This window comes from Oryzias melastigma, linkage group LG10 (assembly GCF_002922805.2).
Source record: "Oryzias melastigma strain HK-1 linkage group LG10, ASM292280v2, whole genome shotgun sequence".
NCBI classification, from domain to species: Eukaryota; Metazoa; Chordata; class Actinopteri; order Beloniformes; family Adrianichthyidae; genus Oryzias; species Oryzias melastigma.
This window is the reverse complement of record NC_050521.1, coordinates 1,784,849-1,801,700: the sequence shown is the minus strand read 5'-3', so window position 1 is coordinate 1,801,700 and position 16,852 is coordinate 1,784,849. Positions and strand designations below refer to the sequence as shown.

The following is a 16,852-nucleotide window of genomic DNA, read 5'->3' as shown; positions in this document are numbered from 1 at the left end:
TTTCAGCCCTGTCACCATTTTGTCTGACATCACCGTGAAAAGGGTCCATTATCTGCTGTACTGTTGCAGTCAGAGGGCGGAGAGTTTCCACCGAACCAAATAAAAAGTGTGACCACAAGAAGCTCCGCCTCACCTCACTGATAAGAATCGCAGTCAGCTGTGCCCTTATTTCCCATGGTGCAGCAGAAAAAGAAAAGATGATGACAGCTGATAACCACTATGTGGCAGAGGAACTGAAGAGAAGATGTCTGCTGATGCTGGAAATAAACACGCTCACACAAACTAATTAAATCACCAACGTGGCTGAAGAAGGGCTTGGAAAACCCTCAAAACAACTTAAGCAGGAAAGAACCAGGACTAAAACTGTTTTCACTAAACAAACTGATTTCCTGAGCAGGAGAGCTCCATAAGAGGAGTTCAGAAAGGTCACAAGTTAGTGAAGCTAATGATGATTCCAGATTGAGTCAAAACAACCTGAGACTCTATATGTTGAAAAAGCACAAAAAGGTCCAGAAAGACAGAAATATTCAGTTTTTAGTGAACAATTTGATCAATGAAACAATGTGCAGGAATTTCTGCATGTACCTTTATTAAGTAATTCTCCATAAACAACTTAAAGGTAAAAACTCAGATCATCACTGGAACGCAAATGAATGTTGGATACATTCAACTGCAAAAACCTGCATACATTTATATTCAAAAAATCAAGTTAACATGGGGATTTTATATTTACTATTTTTTAAGTGCAACAAATGTTCTGACAAAGTAAAGGCGAGCTTTGCTCCATTTCTAAAAAGTTTCTGATAGGTAAACTTTTAGTTACTCTGAAGGGAAAAAAAGGCTGAAAATCCCCCTTGAAGATGAAGCCAAAGATCTTTAGGCAACAAACTTGTTTTTGGTTGTGGAGCTGCTCTTTGTAGCCGTGTCCGCGTGCGACTGGTAACCGATGATCACTTTGGGTGGAACGCCAAGCCTCTCCTTATACACCCGACTAGGGAAGAAAAGGAAATGTAAGTAAGGGGATGAATAGTGAAAACATCGGATTAAGCTAATTTTACACTACAAAGTAATCTTTCCATAATCCTTATTAAAATTACAACTGTACAGCTGAACTGCAGGAAACCACAGAGCTTTTACAAAAGATTTCCATTGAAAGTTTTTCCATTTGCAAATAGGAAAAATGTTAAAACATCTTAATATCTGGAGAAAAGCATTTCAATTGATAAAAAACAAAAAGTCACAGATCAACCAGAATCACTGGAATTCATTACAACATGAATACAAAGGAACTGTTACTACATGTTTGCTTTTCTTTTGAGACATGAGCATTGACTGTAAAAATACTGGACTTCTCGAGCCATGAGGCCCCCCATTGGAAATGCATTACCTCCTCTCCTCGTGAAAGTAGCCCACCGCTTTCACCGTCAATTCCTGAAACGGCTATCGACATATTGCAAACGTCTGCAACCCATCTTGGTCTGAGTCTCTGTGAGTCATAGCTGAGTCATGAATCTACAGGAAGTACTGTCATCAATCTGGAGTGAGTTTATTGTGAGTGTCCGCCTCTTTCCACGCCTCTACCACGAGACCGCGGGATGTAAACAGCTTCTACTTTAATAACGGCGGAGAATTGTACAAGTCATTGAGGGAGAACCATTCCAACATTTGATTCTGTCAGCGGTCCTTTTAGATTTACTTACATTTATTCCTTTTTGTCGAGATAAAAGGAGTATTTCGGTGACGCTGCTGCAGAGCTACTTTGGTATTTACTAAGATTCTTTAGGCTATTTTGGAGTTTAGCCAATAGTTCAGCTTCATACTCGCTGTTTTGGCTAATTTAGGCTTTTCTTATTAGATCTTTAGGCTGTTTTGCGGTTAGGTTAATATTTACATGCTAGCTGTTTTGGCTGAGTTAGGCTTTTTTCGGCTAATTTAGCAATTAGCTAATATTTTAGCTGGCTATCAGCTTCAGTCATTTCAGCTATCAGCACTAGCATCTTCAGCGGTTAAATTCAGCTCATAGCATTCACACTAGCATTATTGCAGCTAATGATGCATCTAGTTCATAATTATGTTAGAAAGTTAAGTTTTTAAAGTTTTAAAAATTTTGTCTTAAAGTGTTCAATAAATGTTTATCCTGTTCAGTCTGCAATCTGAGGTGTGTTTTGGATTTTGACCCCTCGTGCGATTGAGTTCGACACCCCTGATTTACATCAAGCAAGCTCAAGACCAGACGGATATCATGACTTCACACAGCAACCAAACAAATCCTCCTTTGAGGTCCTAAATGATATGAAGAGCCAAGAGTTTTTTCAAGATGTTGGATTTCAGCAGGAGAATAAAAAAAAACAAAATAAGACAGAAACTGGACATTGAGAACCCAGGAGGTGTTGTGGACACAGACTGAGGTCTTCTTCAGTCTTTTTATGGACCCAGCTCAACCAGAGGGAGACTTAAGTCTGTCAATCTAAGCTCCAATATTTGTCACCCAACTTGGTGTGTGAAATGTGTTCACTACTATTTTCTGTTGATCGTTTGTGTGTTTTTTCTATGGAAACTAAACATTTAAAAGTGACTTTCTAACTGTGGAGTGCACAGAACATTTCCTTCATTTTCATCAGAATTCTTGAGTTCAGCTCACCCAATCTGTGTGATGGCCTCTTTGTTTTCACAGTTTGTGGTCCAGATTGCTATTTTATCTCCTTTGGCTCTGATGTTGATGACGGCTCCACAAACATCGTCGCTGTGATCATCAAAGGCTTCCCCCACAAGACACAAAAGCTGAGAGCACAAAGAGGGAATCAGGACTCATCATTTTACCAGTGAGGCCTGACAGACGGTGAACACAGAAACTATGAATGACAATGAGCGGTTTCTAGTAAGGGCAGCAACTTTTCCCATTGAATGTACTATTCTTATGCATTTCTGATTGGCTTTAGTGCAACTTAGAAATGAAAACCCCTGGTGATGCCTGGTCGTACCGTCTCCAACCAGAATCGGTCCAGATCCATTTTCCGTTGCTGTTTGGACAGAGTGATGAGCCAGCGGCCCCCGCGGCGGTTCCTTTCATCCTCCCACATGGGTTCAATCCCATCCTGTTGGAGAAAAACTTCATGCTGACAATGCAAAAAACATTCATGTACAACGCCTACATACATATGTGAGGAAAAAGTAAACCAAAGCAAGATGTTCTAAAGCTTAAAGCTGTTCCGCCCAGAACAAGAGGCTTTAGGGAAATGTCTGTAGTGAAGAGAATCTTACAGTTTCTTTCACAACAAAACACTTCTCTCAACATATTCATCAAATGTTTGCCCTGAGAAATGCAGTTCCATTTTTGCTGAGTCTCAAAACTAAATGATAAAATCTGTCAATAATAGGGTAATGACAGTGATCCGTATGATCACTAGCCACGGTTCGGACCACACATGTACCGCGGATGAAGTACTTTATATGTTTTCTCAAATATGTGTTTTAAAGTTTTTCAAAAAAGTAATTTTAGGCTTTTATCTTGTTGTTTTCTCCCGTTTATTTTTTTACTTTTACTGATCCGAAAATATGATCCGAACCTTGACCCAAAATGTGACATGATCCGACCCGTGTGTTTTGTGATCCGTTACATTCCTAGTCATTACCCGAGAGAATCTGGCCACAGAGAAAAAATATGGCGCTAGAATATTAATAGCCCAAAGTCCATCCCCCTGCTGGAGCTGGCCGCAGAGAAAAAAAAAAAAAAAGGCGGCCGAAATCATTGGCAGGAAGTCCTCACTTCAAGCCCGATTGGAGCCCGGTTTTAAGCTTTTGACCTTTTTCACTTTGACATATCATTACTGCTTACATGATCAGCTGATTCACTTGGGCCGGGTTGATAAAATCGATTTAAGCTCAGCAAATCAATAACTGATTCATAAAAACATGGATCGATTTAGCACATAAAACTAAAGTTTAATGAAATCTCCCATAGGACAGCTAATACTAACGCTCGGTCGAAAAACATACATTGCTGACTAAATGAACATCTATACACACAGGAATGAATTTTCCAAACTCTTAATATTTTTTAAAGTAACCATTTGTGGTCTAAAACTGTTTTTTTGCTCATACTTTCTTTCTCTTCTGTAATAAAGTGTAATGCTATAACACGATCGCCACCTAGTGTCCAAACTGAAACGTCCTCCAGGAGAAGCAGAACAATGTTTACAATGTTAATGATCTGAACATTTTAGTTAGAACTTCTCCTTTAGAGAATCCATGTAACTCTGGATGATATTAACAATCTCATTATTTCATTAATACATTTACAGTATGTGAACTGGATAAGACATATATAATTATTATTGAATATAAATATATTCAAAACAAATAGATTTCTAATGTATTTCTAATCAAATTTGTATAAATGTGTAAACTCAAAATTGAATTGAATTTAAGAATCGAAAGAATTAAAAAAAAATTGAATCAAATCGACCCCGGTTCTTGTGAATTGAATAATTTCTGGAAACTATAATCAATACTTTGCACTGTTTATCTATGCTTGTTTTAAATTAAAATCTTTTTACTGTCTTTTAATTTTATTTTAATGATCACTTTTTTACTATTTATTTTGATTGTTTCTTTTAATGTTTTATGTAAAGCACTTTGAATTGTCTCTGTACATGAAATGTGCTATACAAATAAACTTGCCTTGCCTTTGATTTATAAAGAAAAAGCTGCATTTTTGTGGCTTTTTCTACGGAAGTAAACAGGTGTAGAAATACAAATACAAATTTGAACACTTGTTAATATTGACTAAAACACATAACGTTCTCTGTCCCATTTGAAGCACCTCTTGCACAATAAACTGCTAGCTAGACAGTTTCAGTTTATTCGCATTTAAAAGCTAATAGTTCTGAAAAGTTTTCAAAGTAAAATTTAGGACATTTCTGCTTACGCAACCGGCAAAAGTTGCAAAATTTCCACTTTCGGCTAGAGATTGTTTCTGGCACCATCTTGCATGTGACCAGAGGTCCTTCTCATTACCAGGTAAAAGGTAAGAATGTACAGATTGCTTTACTACCACGATCTTAACCTGATTGTTTTAAATCTCTCTATTTGATCAAAATAAACCCATCAGATTCAAAATAAAGTATCAGCTAGACTCAACCTTTCCAAGTGTAACATCATTCAAACTGTAAACATGCAATGACAGATCTTCACTAAGAATTAAGAGAACATCCATCAACTTTACACATGAAGGCCAAACTTAATGTCGCAGTAAACTGAAATGTCCTACCTTAAACAGAGAGTAGTCACAGCCAGACATCAAGTTACTTGACAGTTGAATATGATTGTATAACCTAAAAGGAAGACATGCGAGTAGAGCTTTACAATACATGAACATCCATGGGTCCTGAACGTATCAGAATGGTGATATTTGTTAGACTGCAGGAGAAAAGGAGCAGACTATTTCCTGGTGAAGAAAGGGAGCAGACTATTTCCTGATAGAACACATGAGGGACGAATTAGAAGAACTGGTTTGAACATGGATCATTGAGCGATGGCAGAAAGGTACACATAAAGAGAATTTCTGATGAGATGAATGATGCTTTAGAGAGAACAGAAACATTCACAGACAGTGCTGATAAGAACAACATTCTCATCATATCAATAAATCTTGAAATGTTCTTCTGGTGTTGTCCATATTTTTTGACTGAATTTTACCACAAAATGAACCCATTAGCCATCACCATTCTGTCAGTGCCAAATTTTGAGGATAAACACCTGAGCTGCACTTTATGTGCATCAATTATTAAAAAAAAAAAGTATGTTTTTTTCATGGGTGACATGTTGTCGTCATGAAATGAAAGGCGGACCCACAGAGATCAAGTCGTTTTACGATGAAAAGAGTCTGCAAAAATAACTAATATTTAATAAATTATTTGTTTTTCAGCGTTCTTAATGATCATGTATATGGATATAATTTACTCTGAAAAACTTGGTATGGCCCCTTTAAGAGGTCTGACACAGATCAGTTAGACTCACCTAACCAACCTGTCACCTGAATTGAAGACACCTGTTTGATCTGATCACCTGTAGAAAAGACACCTATCCACAGAATCATCCGTCAGCTCAGTGATTTAAACATTTCCACCTTGTCTTTTCAATGCTTTCTGCCATTATGCTTTTCTGATTTGTTGATTAGGAGAGCACTACTCCTATTCCCCTGTACAGTTGTTTGTATTTTAAGATTTAGGTCACTTTTACTAACACCTGTGGGGGGCAGCATTACACACATTAGTGTACAGCCTGCTGGAAAATATTAGAAGAAGAATCCTCCATCAGTCAGACTCCAAACTCTCCAACATGGAAAGACTAAAGAGCTTTCAGTGGATTTCTATTACTTTTTTTGCATGACAAAACTCCACGCAGAAATAAGACATCCCCACTTTTAGGAATGCCTGTTTAGTGCGTTCCTGGCCACACATGCATGGTGTGTTTGTAGTTTAACATCCAGCAACACTGCAAGCTATAAAGTTGTACTCACGCCCAGAAATCCTCAACTGTGTCAAATGTAGAGATGAGGCGAAGGTTGGCCTGCCAGGTTTTGCTTTTGTCATTCTTGAAAAACCAAAGAGTCCACCTGCAAAAGCAAACACGTTCTTTATTTTGCAGTTTTACTCTGGGGGGCATGACCTGATAAATGGATTACATACGTACTGTACAGGAAAAATTAGTTTTTTCAAAAGTAATTCAAAGAATAGAGTTTCTCAATGTGATTAGGACTTTAATTTTAAAAAATTGGCACAAATCTCTAAAGAAATGCTCCAAACCTGTTTTTACGGTGCACAGAAGTGCAAATCACATCACGTAACATGACACCAAAACAAGGTAAAGATCCTAACCACAATTAAAAACCCAAAACAAATATATATATAAAATGTTACGTTTTATAGAAACCAAAAAGTAAAACATTTCAGAAAACAAAATACATATACATTTCCATAAAATAAAATGAAATGTTAGACAAATAAAACACAATGAGAAACTGGAAAAGGTACTTTGGGACATCACTGATTGGATGATGATCTGCAGAATCACTTTGTGTCAGATATGGTATCTTTCAGTTGAAATGATCATCATCCGATCCGTGATGTTGAGTGATTTGTTGATGTGATTTGCATTTCAGGGCCACCGTATGTTCAAACCAGTCCACCAGGGGCCTGTTTCAAGAAACAGGTTCAACAAATTCAGAGTTCAAAGCTGAACTCTGAGTTCATTGACTCAACATTTGCAAATTCAGAGTTTTCGGTTGCAGAACGGCTGAAAAGAGATGATCCAATCAACTTTGAGTCAGATTTGAAAGTGTAAAAAGATGGAGCTCAGTTGTCTCTTTGCATCAGGGCTGCAGGATAGCGGCTTTGGGGTGGAAGGTCTTACCTGTTCTGTAAGGGATGTTTGAGATAAGCTTGAGGATTCCCCATCTTTCCATTGCTTATTTCACTTTTTTCCTCAAGGTTTCCAGGAATAGAAGTGGACACCTATAAAGGAAAACGAAACAAAAAAATAAAAAAAAATAATTGCTTCTAGTGCAATAAATTGACTAAAAGGACAACAGGGGTTTGAAGTTACCCAAATCATAGATTAGGCCTGATATTTCTAAACTTTGGATCAGGATTACAGCAATCAGGATTATCAAATCCTCTGATCTGACTTCACGGAGGAGATTTTTATACTGGAATTTCAAAACATTGGTAGATCAGATCAAATTCGTTCAGATCTAGTCAGACGGGGATTTCCATATCCGTCCCACTCACAGAATCAGAGAAACAAGGCGGAGCTTTCTCCTGGACAGAGGAAGAGTCTGCTGGACACTAGCGACCAAGAACAAGTAATATTTTGATCTATGATGATCATTTTTTACATTTGGCAATATTATACTATTTCATAGTTATAAGTTTCATCATGGGAATGCAAAAAAAATAAATAAAAAAAACTTAGGACCCTACACAATCAAGCTGGGACCGATTCATTCTAAGTGGGGCATTTAATTATGAATATAATAGGCAAAAAAGTTCATAGGCAAAAACAGCTAAATGTGCCATTGTTTATTTATGATTTTAAAATCACATTACTAAAACAAAGTAAGTTGTTTTCTCTCTTTGCATGAGTTTAAAATGCTAAACTGCTCCAAAATGACAAGTGTTTTTAGACTGTAAACAGAAAATATGTAAATATTTCTCTCTTCTGGTATAAGCAGACGTCTTAGCTAAAACCTCATACCTTTCATGTATTATTAAAACAGAATCATAGTAAAATTAATCGAGTTTAGGCGGTAATTGACCGTAAAAATCCTAACTTGGAAGTCATGCTCGTACTTTGCGCGCTCCCGCGGAGGAGCGTGACAGGTTCAGCAGGAGGTGAAATTAGATGCAACAGCGGCGGTGTGTCGGGATAAATATATACATGTCAATGGTCGTGACCAATGTTTTTGTGAACGCACAGAATAAAAAATATTTAAATATTTTTGATTAAGACATGACGTTGCGTCATTTAAGTTACGAATCCGTCTAACTTTCCCGAAGTTAAAGGGTCGAAAATCCTCGTAACTCCACCAAAAGTGTCGCCAATTTATTGGGTATCGTCCGCGTATGAAGTTGCGGCTGAGGAAAATGTTTCTATCAAACAATTCAGCTGAGAAAAATCAATGCTTACCACTACGGCGGTCGCCATCTTCTGGAATTCACGCAGAGATTTTGCGTCCGCTAAATTAGCTAATTGCGGCTCGTCAATACGCATGCGCAGAAGATTGATGACAAAGCAGAAAACGAGAAACTTCGACAGATTTCGTTTGTGACATTTTGATTGGATAACTTTTCAATTCGTATGGCTATTTATTAACATGTATTTTTTTCCGTTAAAATTGAAGAATATGTAACAGTATTTGATGCAACACCAACCAAACTACTGCAACTTTTTAAAGGAAATAATACTGACCCATTTGTTAGACTCTGATTGGTTCATACTAATCCAAACAAGTAAGAATTCATTCATTCAATAATTCACTCATCAGGCTGTTATTTATTTTCTTATTAGATCTTCTTATTTAACTCTATTCAATGCAACTAAAAGTTTTCTCTGAACTGACTCTCAGGCCACCTGAACTTCATGATATTGTACTTATTTTCATTGAGACAATAATAATGAAAATCTCTAATTCTAGCAACATTTAAAAGCATCACTTAATGTTATAATGTTCTGAGACGTAAAAAAAAAAAGTCTCACATCTGATTTGTGCAGTTTTGTGTGTGCGTAACAAGAGATTTGTTTGTAATTTTTAAAGATTTGTGTCATTTAGTTTCATGTTGTTGTAATTTTATTGTGTGCATGTGTAAATTGTATTTTTTTTTAATTTCATAATTTTTGTACTGATGCACAAAATAGATTGTATCTGTTAAAGAACTACAAACACAAAGCCAAAATCACGACAAATCAAAAAATTTTTTTTTACTTATTTTGTCACAGTTTTGTCCCAGTCGGGGGGGATGAACATTTGTACTCCCCCCAAAGGGGAACAAGAAAAAAATGTTTGAGAACTGCTCTAAGGTATGGATAGTACTGGCTGCACGTCTCAATTAGTGCTGCCACCGATTATTTTAATAGTCGACTAATCAGATTTCTTCCAATTAGTCGACAAATCGGGTCATGTGCAAACTGGATGTAAAGCACACATCTTAACCATCATTAGCTTAAACTAAATAAAAACTAGATATATAGCATAACCTGTGATAATGCTAGTGTGAATGCTGTAAGCTGAATTTGACTGCGGGAGATGCTGAAATTGATAGCTAAATACACTGAAGTTGATAGCCAGCTAAAATATTAGTTAAATTCCAAATTAGCCTAAAAAACTGAAAAAAGAGGAGAGACTCTGCAGGTCTGCTTCAGGAGGCGCTGCATATTAAAAACGAGTCCATCTTATGATACAAGAAACATTTATTTTAAATGACAGAGGGAGACATGAGAACAAAGAGACAGTCCAGGTGGAAGCAGAGCGTCCATGGATGACGGCATCCTCATCCTCCCCTGCTGCCGGCGGCGTGCTGCTCTACTGAAGACCATTCCTCACTTTGTACTCGTGCACGTCTGTGCTGTGCTGCTTGAAAAGCTGTGAACAACAAGCTTCATGTTAGTCACAGAAAACGGCGGGTTTCAAACCAAACTCACAAATTCTTTTCAAAAGTCAAACTGGAAATGTTGCAGTTCCTCGTATGACCACAGGAGGCACCAAACCCAATTTAAACCAGCAGTTTTTTACTGTATATTTTACTAAATATCTATTACTATATATCTAGTTCATAATAATGTTAACAAGTTACAGTTTTAAAGTTTTAAAAAATTTAGTTTTCGATTTAATTTGACACCCCTGCTCTACGGCACAGAAGAATGTGACTTCCAGACTGGTTTCACTGGGACAAAAGAGGATCTCTGATCATCACAGGAGAGATCATCTACAGATGATAGGATTGTTAGGAATCAAAGATTCAGAAAACCTTTCGGTATGTTTGGAAAATATGAAAGTACAGCTGCTCAGTGAATCCATAAACGGAGCTCATGGATGGAATGCAGCTGAAGCAAGTTGAGCCTCTGGATCTGCAGGGAAGAAGCTCACAATTTTACTACAGAGTTAAAGTGTGAATATATATAATTTACCCAGTTTTCTTTATAAAATAAATGAATGTATATTGGAGATGTGGTGGAGCGTGTGGACACCATAAAGATCCCAGGTCTCCACATTTTCTCCTGATCTTTCATGAGCTGAAATAATCTCACTCCTGGAGAAGAAGCCCCAAGAATATGGAGAAAAATAAGTGATTTGTGCGTAACTTAGGATTTGTGTGTGTGTATACTTGATTTGTGCATTATGAAGAAACACACTTGCTCGCTTTGGACTGGTATTCTACCCGCTGATTGAGTCACTGAAATAGTCATGTGCCCTAAGCTGAGTTCCTGATTGGCAGATGAGATGCAGCGACCTGTCTGTCTTCTGGTGTTTACAATATTTACAATTTGTGCCTCATTGCTCAAATCGAACTGTTGGCGCCAGTCGCTCAAATTGAACCGAGGGACTTAAATTTGCCTCAGAGCGCACCTGTACCATTGATTAACTTTGCAGCTGGCCGCCTCTGCTGCACGAATCGCGTTTGGTGTGAATGTACCTTTAGATGTGAAAAGAGTCTCACCACAGATTTTTGCATAACTGATTTTGTGTGTATTCTTTTACATTTTTATAATTTTTGTACTCATGCACAAAATGCATTAGATGAGTTACAAATCAAGAACTATTCACACACAAATCCGAAGTTATACACAAATCAGGAATTACGTACGCATAAATCAGGGTGATACTTATTTCTTCCCATACAACAATGACTTCCATCTCAGCTGCTCACAAGCACACCCTCAATCCAGAGCATCCGTCGGCTTCTGAACACCAGAGATCTGTAAATCTGGGCCGGATGGTAAGCACAGCATGGGGCATGGTGAGCTGCAGTCCACCAGATCCCTGCACTACACAGCACCTCATGTACACGTGAATGATTCACTGGATTACTGGACCATGCACGTGTGAACACTTCATCCAGGAGACACTTCTGAAAAATGATGCAGACAGTACCCTGGGCTCATTGATCAGCTGTGAGGCTTGAACTTACCAAAGCCCAGAGGAGGGCGGAGCTCCCGAAGGCCAGGCCCACCCGCAACCAGTTGGGGTTCCTGGTGTCAGTCTTAGAGCTTGTGAACGCAGATCTGGATCCAACTGAGATCAGAATCAGGGAGTAGCAGACAGAAGACATTAAAGGTTTTTCTCCTAAACATAACATTGATTTAGCGTTTGTTTATAAGGTTGCAGAGTTTACTGCTGAGCCTCAGTGCTCCACAGACACCTGTCAGTCATATCCCTGATCAGTTCTGACCCGGTTCTGATCTGGGTGAGGGTGTTTCTGAAGAACCCAGAACTAGAAACTCGTCAGGTGAAATCCTCAATCTTAAAAGCTGCGGTTTCAGAAACGTGTGCGGAGTTTAAAGGCGCTAATCTGAGCTGTTTTAGCCCAGAATCCACAGACAGCGCTCCCACATGCTAAGCTAGGCTAAGCTAAGGTCAGGTTGAACGGAAGCGCTTCAATGTAAATATTCAAACCGCAGGCACGCGCACCCCGCTCCCGCTGGTACTCTGTGGTTACAAGTCTTACCTCTGCTAACGAATCCAACCCGTGACAATAACCGGGACAAAGTCATCGTTGCTGAACAACCGTTCAATCCGCTGCACAGAATCGATTACATCACCTGCAGGCCCGACTTACAGAGCGCCGATCCAGTACCCGATCCCCTTTCCCTAACCACGCCCTAATCACGCGCACATGTATTACGTGACTTCCTTTTGCACCATTTTTTTCTAAAACTTTATTACTCGCGCTGGTTGACAGTTTTAACACGATTTGCGGCAGCTGGGTGATGGGGTAGCCCATTGTGTCATTTATTTATTTATTTAGTTTTAATAACTTTATTTTCAAAACTGAAGACATGGAACAAAAAAGAAACACAACATACTGGGGATTGTAAATAAAGTTATAATAAGATGTTATGTTTTACAAAGGAATCATGAAATGTTTAAATGTTAGATTAAAAAATCGAATCTAATTAATATCAATAATAACAAGGATCTCAAAGTGAAATATGTATGTCATAAATCTAATAAAAATAACATTTTACATAAATTTGATCAAGATAAACTAAATATATTTAGAATTTGATATATAAAATTCCTATTTATTCTTAATGTAAAGAAACTCATTGTGAAATACTAAATTATATGTATCTATCTTTAAGATTATGGTTTAATATGAATGATAGTATGTGACGTGTGCATTCTGTGAAAAATAAATAGAAACCACACAGCTCTTAATTTATTTTATTTTTGTCCCAAATACAAATATTTTAGGAAGAACCACATACTGTAATTGGCAGGGAGAGATTTTCCCATAACATTTCCATCAAAGCCCATCATATTTGACATCATATTAGAAAATAAATGAGAAGAAATGTCATCCTATAAAAGTAATCCTTTGTCACAAATATAAATGTTTAAAGACTCCTCCAAAATGTAGAATATTGACCACAAATTCAAACTATATTTAGAATTTCTGAAGCTCCTCAAGGAACCAAAAATAAGAACAATGTATGATGAACTAAAACTTCCCTCTTGTGGTAATGCGAAAACATTTTTTGTTCTTTCCCATAGGAAAAATCTGTTGCTCAAATGTGGCTCAAGCTCGTCTCCTGAGATCAGTTTGAGCATCTCATCTTTGTATCATTCTGTGATGATTTGTGTCTCAAATCTTGCTCCTAAGGGACCCTTAGGAGCAAGAGTTAAGCAAAGACATCAACGAGACAAATGAGCTTGAATTGAGATAAGCTTTTTGAACAAGACTTAAGAAGTGGGAGAAACAAAAGAGATCTCATAATAGTCTCCCTCTGATCTAAACTGTCTCAGCTATTTTAAAGAAGGATTAAGGAGAAAAGGATGAGACAAATCTGAGAAAGATTAGCTCTAAAAGAGATCTCATTATTGTCTGTTTCATGTCTCTTTCATTTCTCTTGAATGTCTCACCAAAGCCATTAATGAGAACGATTTGAGAAACAGTAAACGCAACACTAAATATGTAAATGTTACATTTTATTTGGGATTTGACCAGCACCATCAGTACAACATTTGTATTGGGATAATAGCATTAGACTCTTTACATTTTTTAAACAAAATACAGAAATATAAAACATAAATGAGATACAACAATAAATTAAATACAAGCTCTGACATTGTTTACTAACCCCCTTGTTGAAAAGTCGGTTTTAACAAAACTATTTTTTTTAATAATTTAAAGGTACTTTAACCCTTGTGCTCTCTTATGGGGTCAAGATGACCCTACCATTACATTGATGTGTGATCTCTCCCATAACAAATGTGGACAGGATCTTATGTCAGCCACGGACAACTGACAAGATTAAAAATCCTTGGAAAAAAAACTTCAGCGCGCTGTCTTGTGGGGTCCAGATGACCCCACTTTTAATGTAAACATATCCAGGATAGCACAAGAGTTAAGACCACCAGGCTTCTTAATGAACTATTTTGGGTAAAACCAGAAATACATTCACAAAATTGTGTCATATTATACCCGGAGATCCAAATTTTTCAAACTTTTTTCATGTAATTGCATTAAGTACATGAACTGTGGCGTATTCAATGTGGCCGACGTGGTGATAATGAATACTTCTAGATTCTAAACAACAAACACACTGACAGCACTGCTGAGGTACAAGGAAGAATCTCACTTGGCTTTGAAACGACAGAACTTACATGCTTCCAAATCCTAGAACACACTTGGCAGGAACTGTATTAAAACTCATGGTCCACGAAAATTAAAAACAAAAAATAAATAAAGGATGAAAGAGTAACCAGTCCACATACTGTAGATCATAGCAGTGGCCTACTGCTTAGAACCTGCTCTGGCCGTACATTTGCTGACAAACGCTTTCTTGAGCTTGACCTCCACAATTTTTCCCAACCAGGTGGAGTGGCACATCTCAGGACACAAGCTGTAAAACAAGAACATTAAAATCTAGTATGAGTAAAATGACAATAGATGGCATATAACAAATATAATACTTCGAGATGCAAGCAAATTATAGTTTTATTAGATCAGCTGCATAATGTTGCCATGAGATTTGATTTACATGTCATCCGATGAGTCAAAATAATCATTTCTGGCATCTAAAAACAGCCAGAATTCAGTTAAGATGACATATTACACGTGACCTCTATAGCTGTTAAAGGAATTTAAATCCAGCATGTTACGTCTTTGGGCAGTAAAAATCTAACAAATAAGTTCAAATCGGTTTACTTAAAGATGGGTTAGATCAGGGGTGTCAAACTCAAGGCCTCCAGGACCAGCCTGATGCTGGTCTTCTATAAATCCTGCCTTATCTGCTGCTCATTACCTGGATCAGGTGTGTTTAGCCAATGAGGAGCTGGAAAACATGTAAGACACCAGCCCTTGAGGCCTGGAGTTTGACACCCCTGGGTTAGATGCTATTGGACAATAATTCATTTTGAGTGTTGAACTTATATTTTGATAGCAATCATTGCTATACTGTAGCCTGATTGAACATGTTTATTGTTCCCAGAATTCTAGCATAAAATGCCCAATTTCAAGAAAAACTCACTTAGGATTGCGTTGACAGATCCGCTTTCCTTCTTTTCCGGAGGGATCATTTCCAGGAACACCAAAAGGGATTTTGATACTCCAACAGTGACGACATGATTGGACAGTGCATGAAACTGATGCATGCGATGTGGTTTAGATGTGTGGTTCATGGCAGCAAGGCAGAACGATGACTCGAACACACCACACCCAGGGAAGAGCTCCTGCTGGCCTGATGGTGAAGATGGGATATGGTGAAGTCTCTCTCCACTGAGGTTTCAAAGAGTCTGAAGCTCTCAGACCTGGTCTGGATCTGAAAGAGAGAAACAGTAGAAACAATACAAGGGTGAGAAATTACCAAAACAGAATATTATTCTGTTTATTTGCTGCTTTTAGTGCATTCTTAGCTCTAAAACATTTCTGTTTCACTCCCATTTCTTATTGATGCTCATTGAAGCTCTACTTGGAACTAGGACTGCCGCGATTAATCGACTAAACGACTGTCAAAATAATCGATTAGTCGAGTAATCGACTGTCAAAATAATTGATTAGTCGAGTAATCGACTGTCAAAATAATTGATTAGTCGAGTAATCGACGACTAATTTAATAGTCGTTACTTTGTATTAAATGGAATCAGAGTGTAGTCAAGTTGAACATAGTGAGCGTTCAGCACCGAAAAAAATAAAAACAACAACAGTACCTAAACACTTACTAGATTGCTCATTCCGTTGAGGGGTGTTCTCTCAGACCTTCATTTTCTGGGTTGGAATCCGTAACGTTTTCTTTTCTGGCATTTCTTTCTTGTTCATCCTGCTAATGGAAAAAATACATTTATTTGCCACATTTTTTTTTATCACATCAAGCTAACCATACCATCTTCGACAATCTGAATGGATTCAGCAGGGAGCTGTGTGCTGTATTCCTGTTTTAAAATAAGACCAATCTTTTATTTTTGGTTTTGGCTAACTGAATTCATCACTAACTTTGCAAATCTCAGCGTACTATTTCTGCTGTTGTCTAATTGTCTTACACTGTATGTTAGTGTGTCATTGTATATACACAATGACATCCAAAAAAGCGAAGTTTGCCTTCCTAAAAACACCAATCAGTTTTCACAAAACACTACCATGTATGATCATTAGTATGATCATCAGTATGATCATCATTAGTATGATCATCAGTATGATCATAGTACTTCCTGAGATTAAACGTGACCGTGTTAGAACATTTAAAACACTGTCAACTGAACTTTGAAGTGATTTTCAGACAGATGTGGTGCTTCTGCCTTATTATCGGGCGGTGCACGGTCTGTCACCTCACCTGTCTGTCAAACTGATTACCTGACATTGAAAATTACAGATTCTTTCTAAGCTTTTGCCAAATTTAGAATCTAGTTTGGTAGTAATGGAAACACAATATTATATCTCTTTCATGTTAGATAAAAATAAAAATAAGAACGGCACTATAAAAAATAAAATGAAAATACTTCCTTGAAAATAAATGTAACATCACCAAAATAAAACAGTGAAAGTCATTTTAAAGCCAAAATCTGCCTGACATCTGCTGAGAAAAGAACTGAGAAAGAAAACAGGAGAACTTAAATAAAGAGAGCTGACGTGAA

The 16,852-nt window shown here is 37.5% G+C and overlaps 2 protein-coding genes and 1 long non-coding RNA gene across 3 annotated transcripts; all 3 read right to left on the bottom strand.

Annotated features, from left to right (window-relative positions):
- Window positions 1-571: 571 nt before the first annotated feature.
- LOC112153013 (eukaryotic translation initiation factor 4E-1A) lies at window positions 572-8,836 on the bottom strand. Its single transcript, XM_024282879.2, has 7 exons — window positions 8,689-8,836; window positions 7,414-7,514; window positions 6,521-6,616; window positions 5,270-5,333; window positions 2,982-3,095; window positions 2,642-2,781; window positions 572-991 (listed from the first exon to the last, which is right to left on the bottom strand). Exons 1-7 carry the CDS (start codon window positions 8,770-8,772, stop codon window positions 877-879), a joined length of 714 nt encoding a protein of 237 aa, XP_024138647.1. The 5' UTR covers window positions 8,773-8,836; the 3' UTR covers window positions 572-876.
- Window positions 8,837-9,951: 1,115 nt separating this feature from the next.
- Window positions 9,952-12,363, bottom strand: ndufc1 (NADH:ubiquinone oxidoreductase subunit C1). Its single transcript, XM_024284212.2, has 3 exons — window positions 12,225-12,363; window positions 11,688-11,791; window positions 9,952-10,141 (listed from the first exon to the last, which is right to left on the bottom strand). The coding sequence occupies exons 1-3, from the start codon at window positions 12,268-12,270 to the stop codon at window positions 10,082-10,084; spliced, it is 210 nt and encodes a 69-aa protein (XP_024139980.1). The 5' UTR covers window positions 12,271-12,363; the 3' UTR covers window positions 9,952-10,081.
- Window positions 12,364-13,693: 1,330 nt separating this feature from the next.
- Window positions 13,694-16,833, bottom strand: LOC112153173. The gene is made up of 3 exons (XR_002920467.2): window positions 15,944-16,833; window positions 15,253-15,543; window positions 13,694-14,625 (listed from the first exon to the last, which is right to left on the bottom strand). It is a non-coding gene; the product is annotated as an uncharacterized LOC112153173 (long non-coding RNA).
- Between the last annotated feature and the right edge of the window lie 19 nt (window positions 16,834-16,852).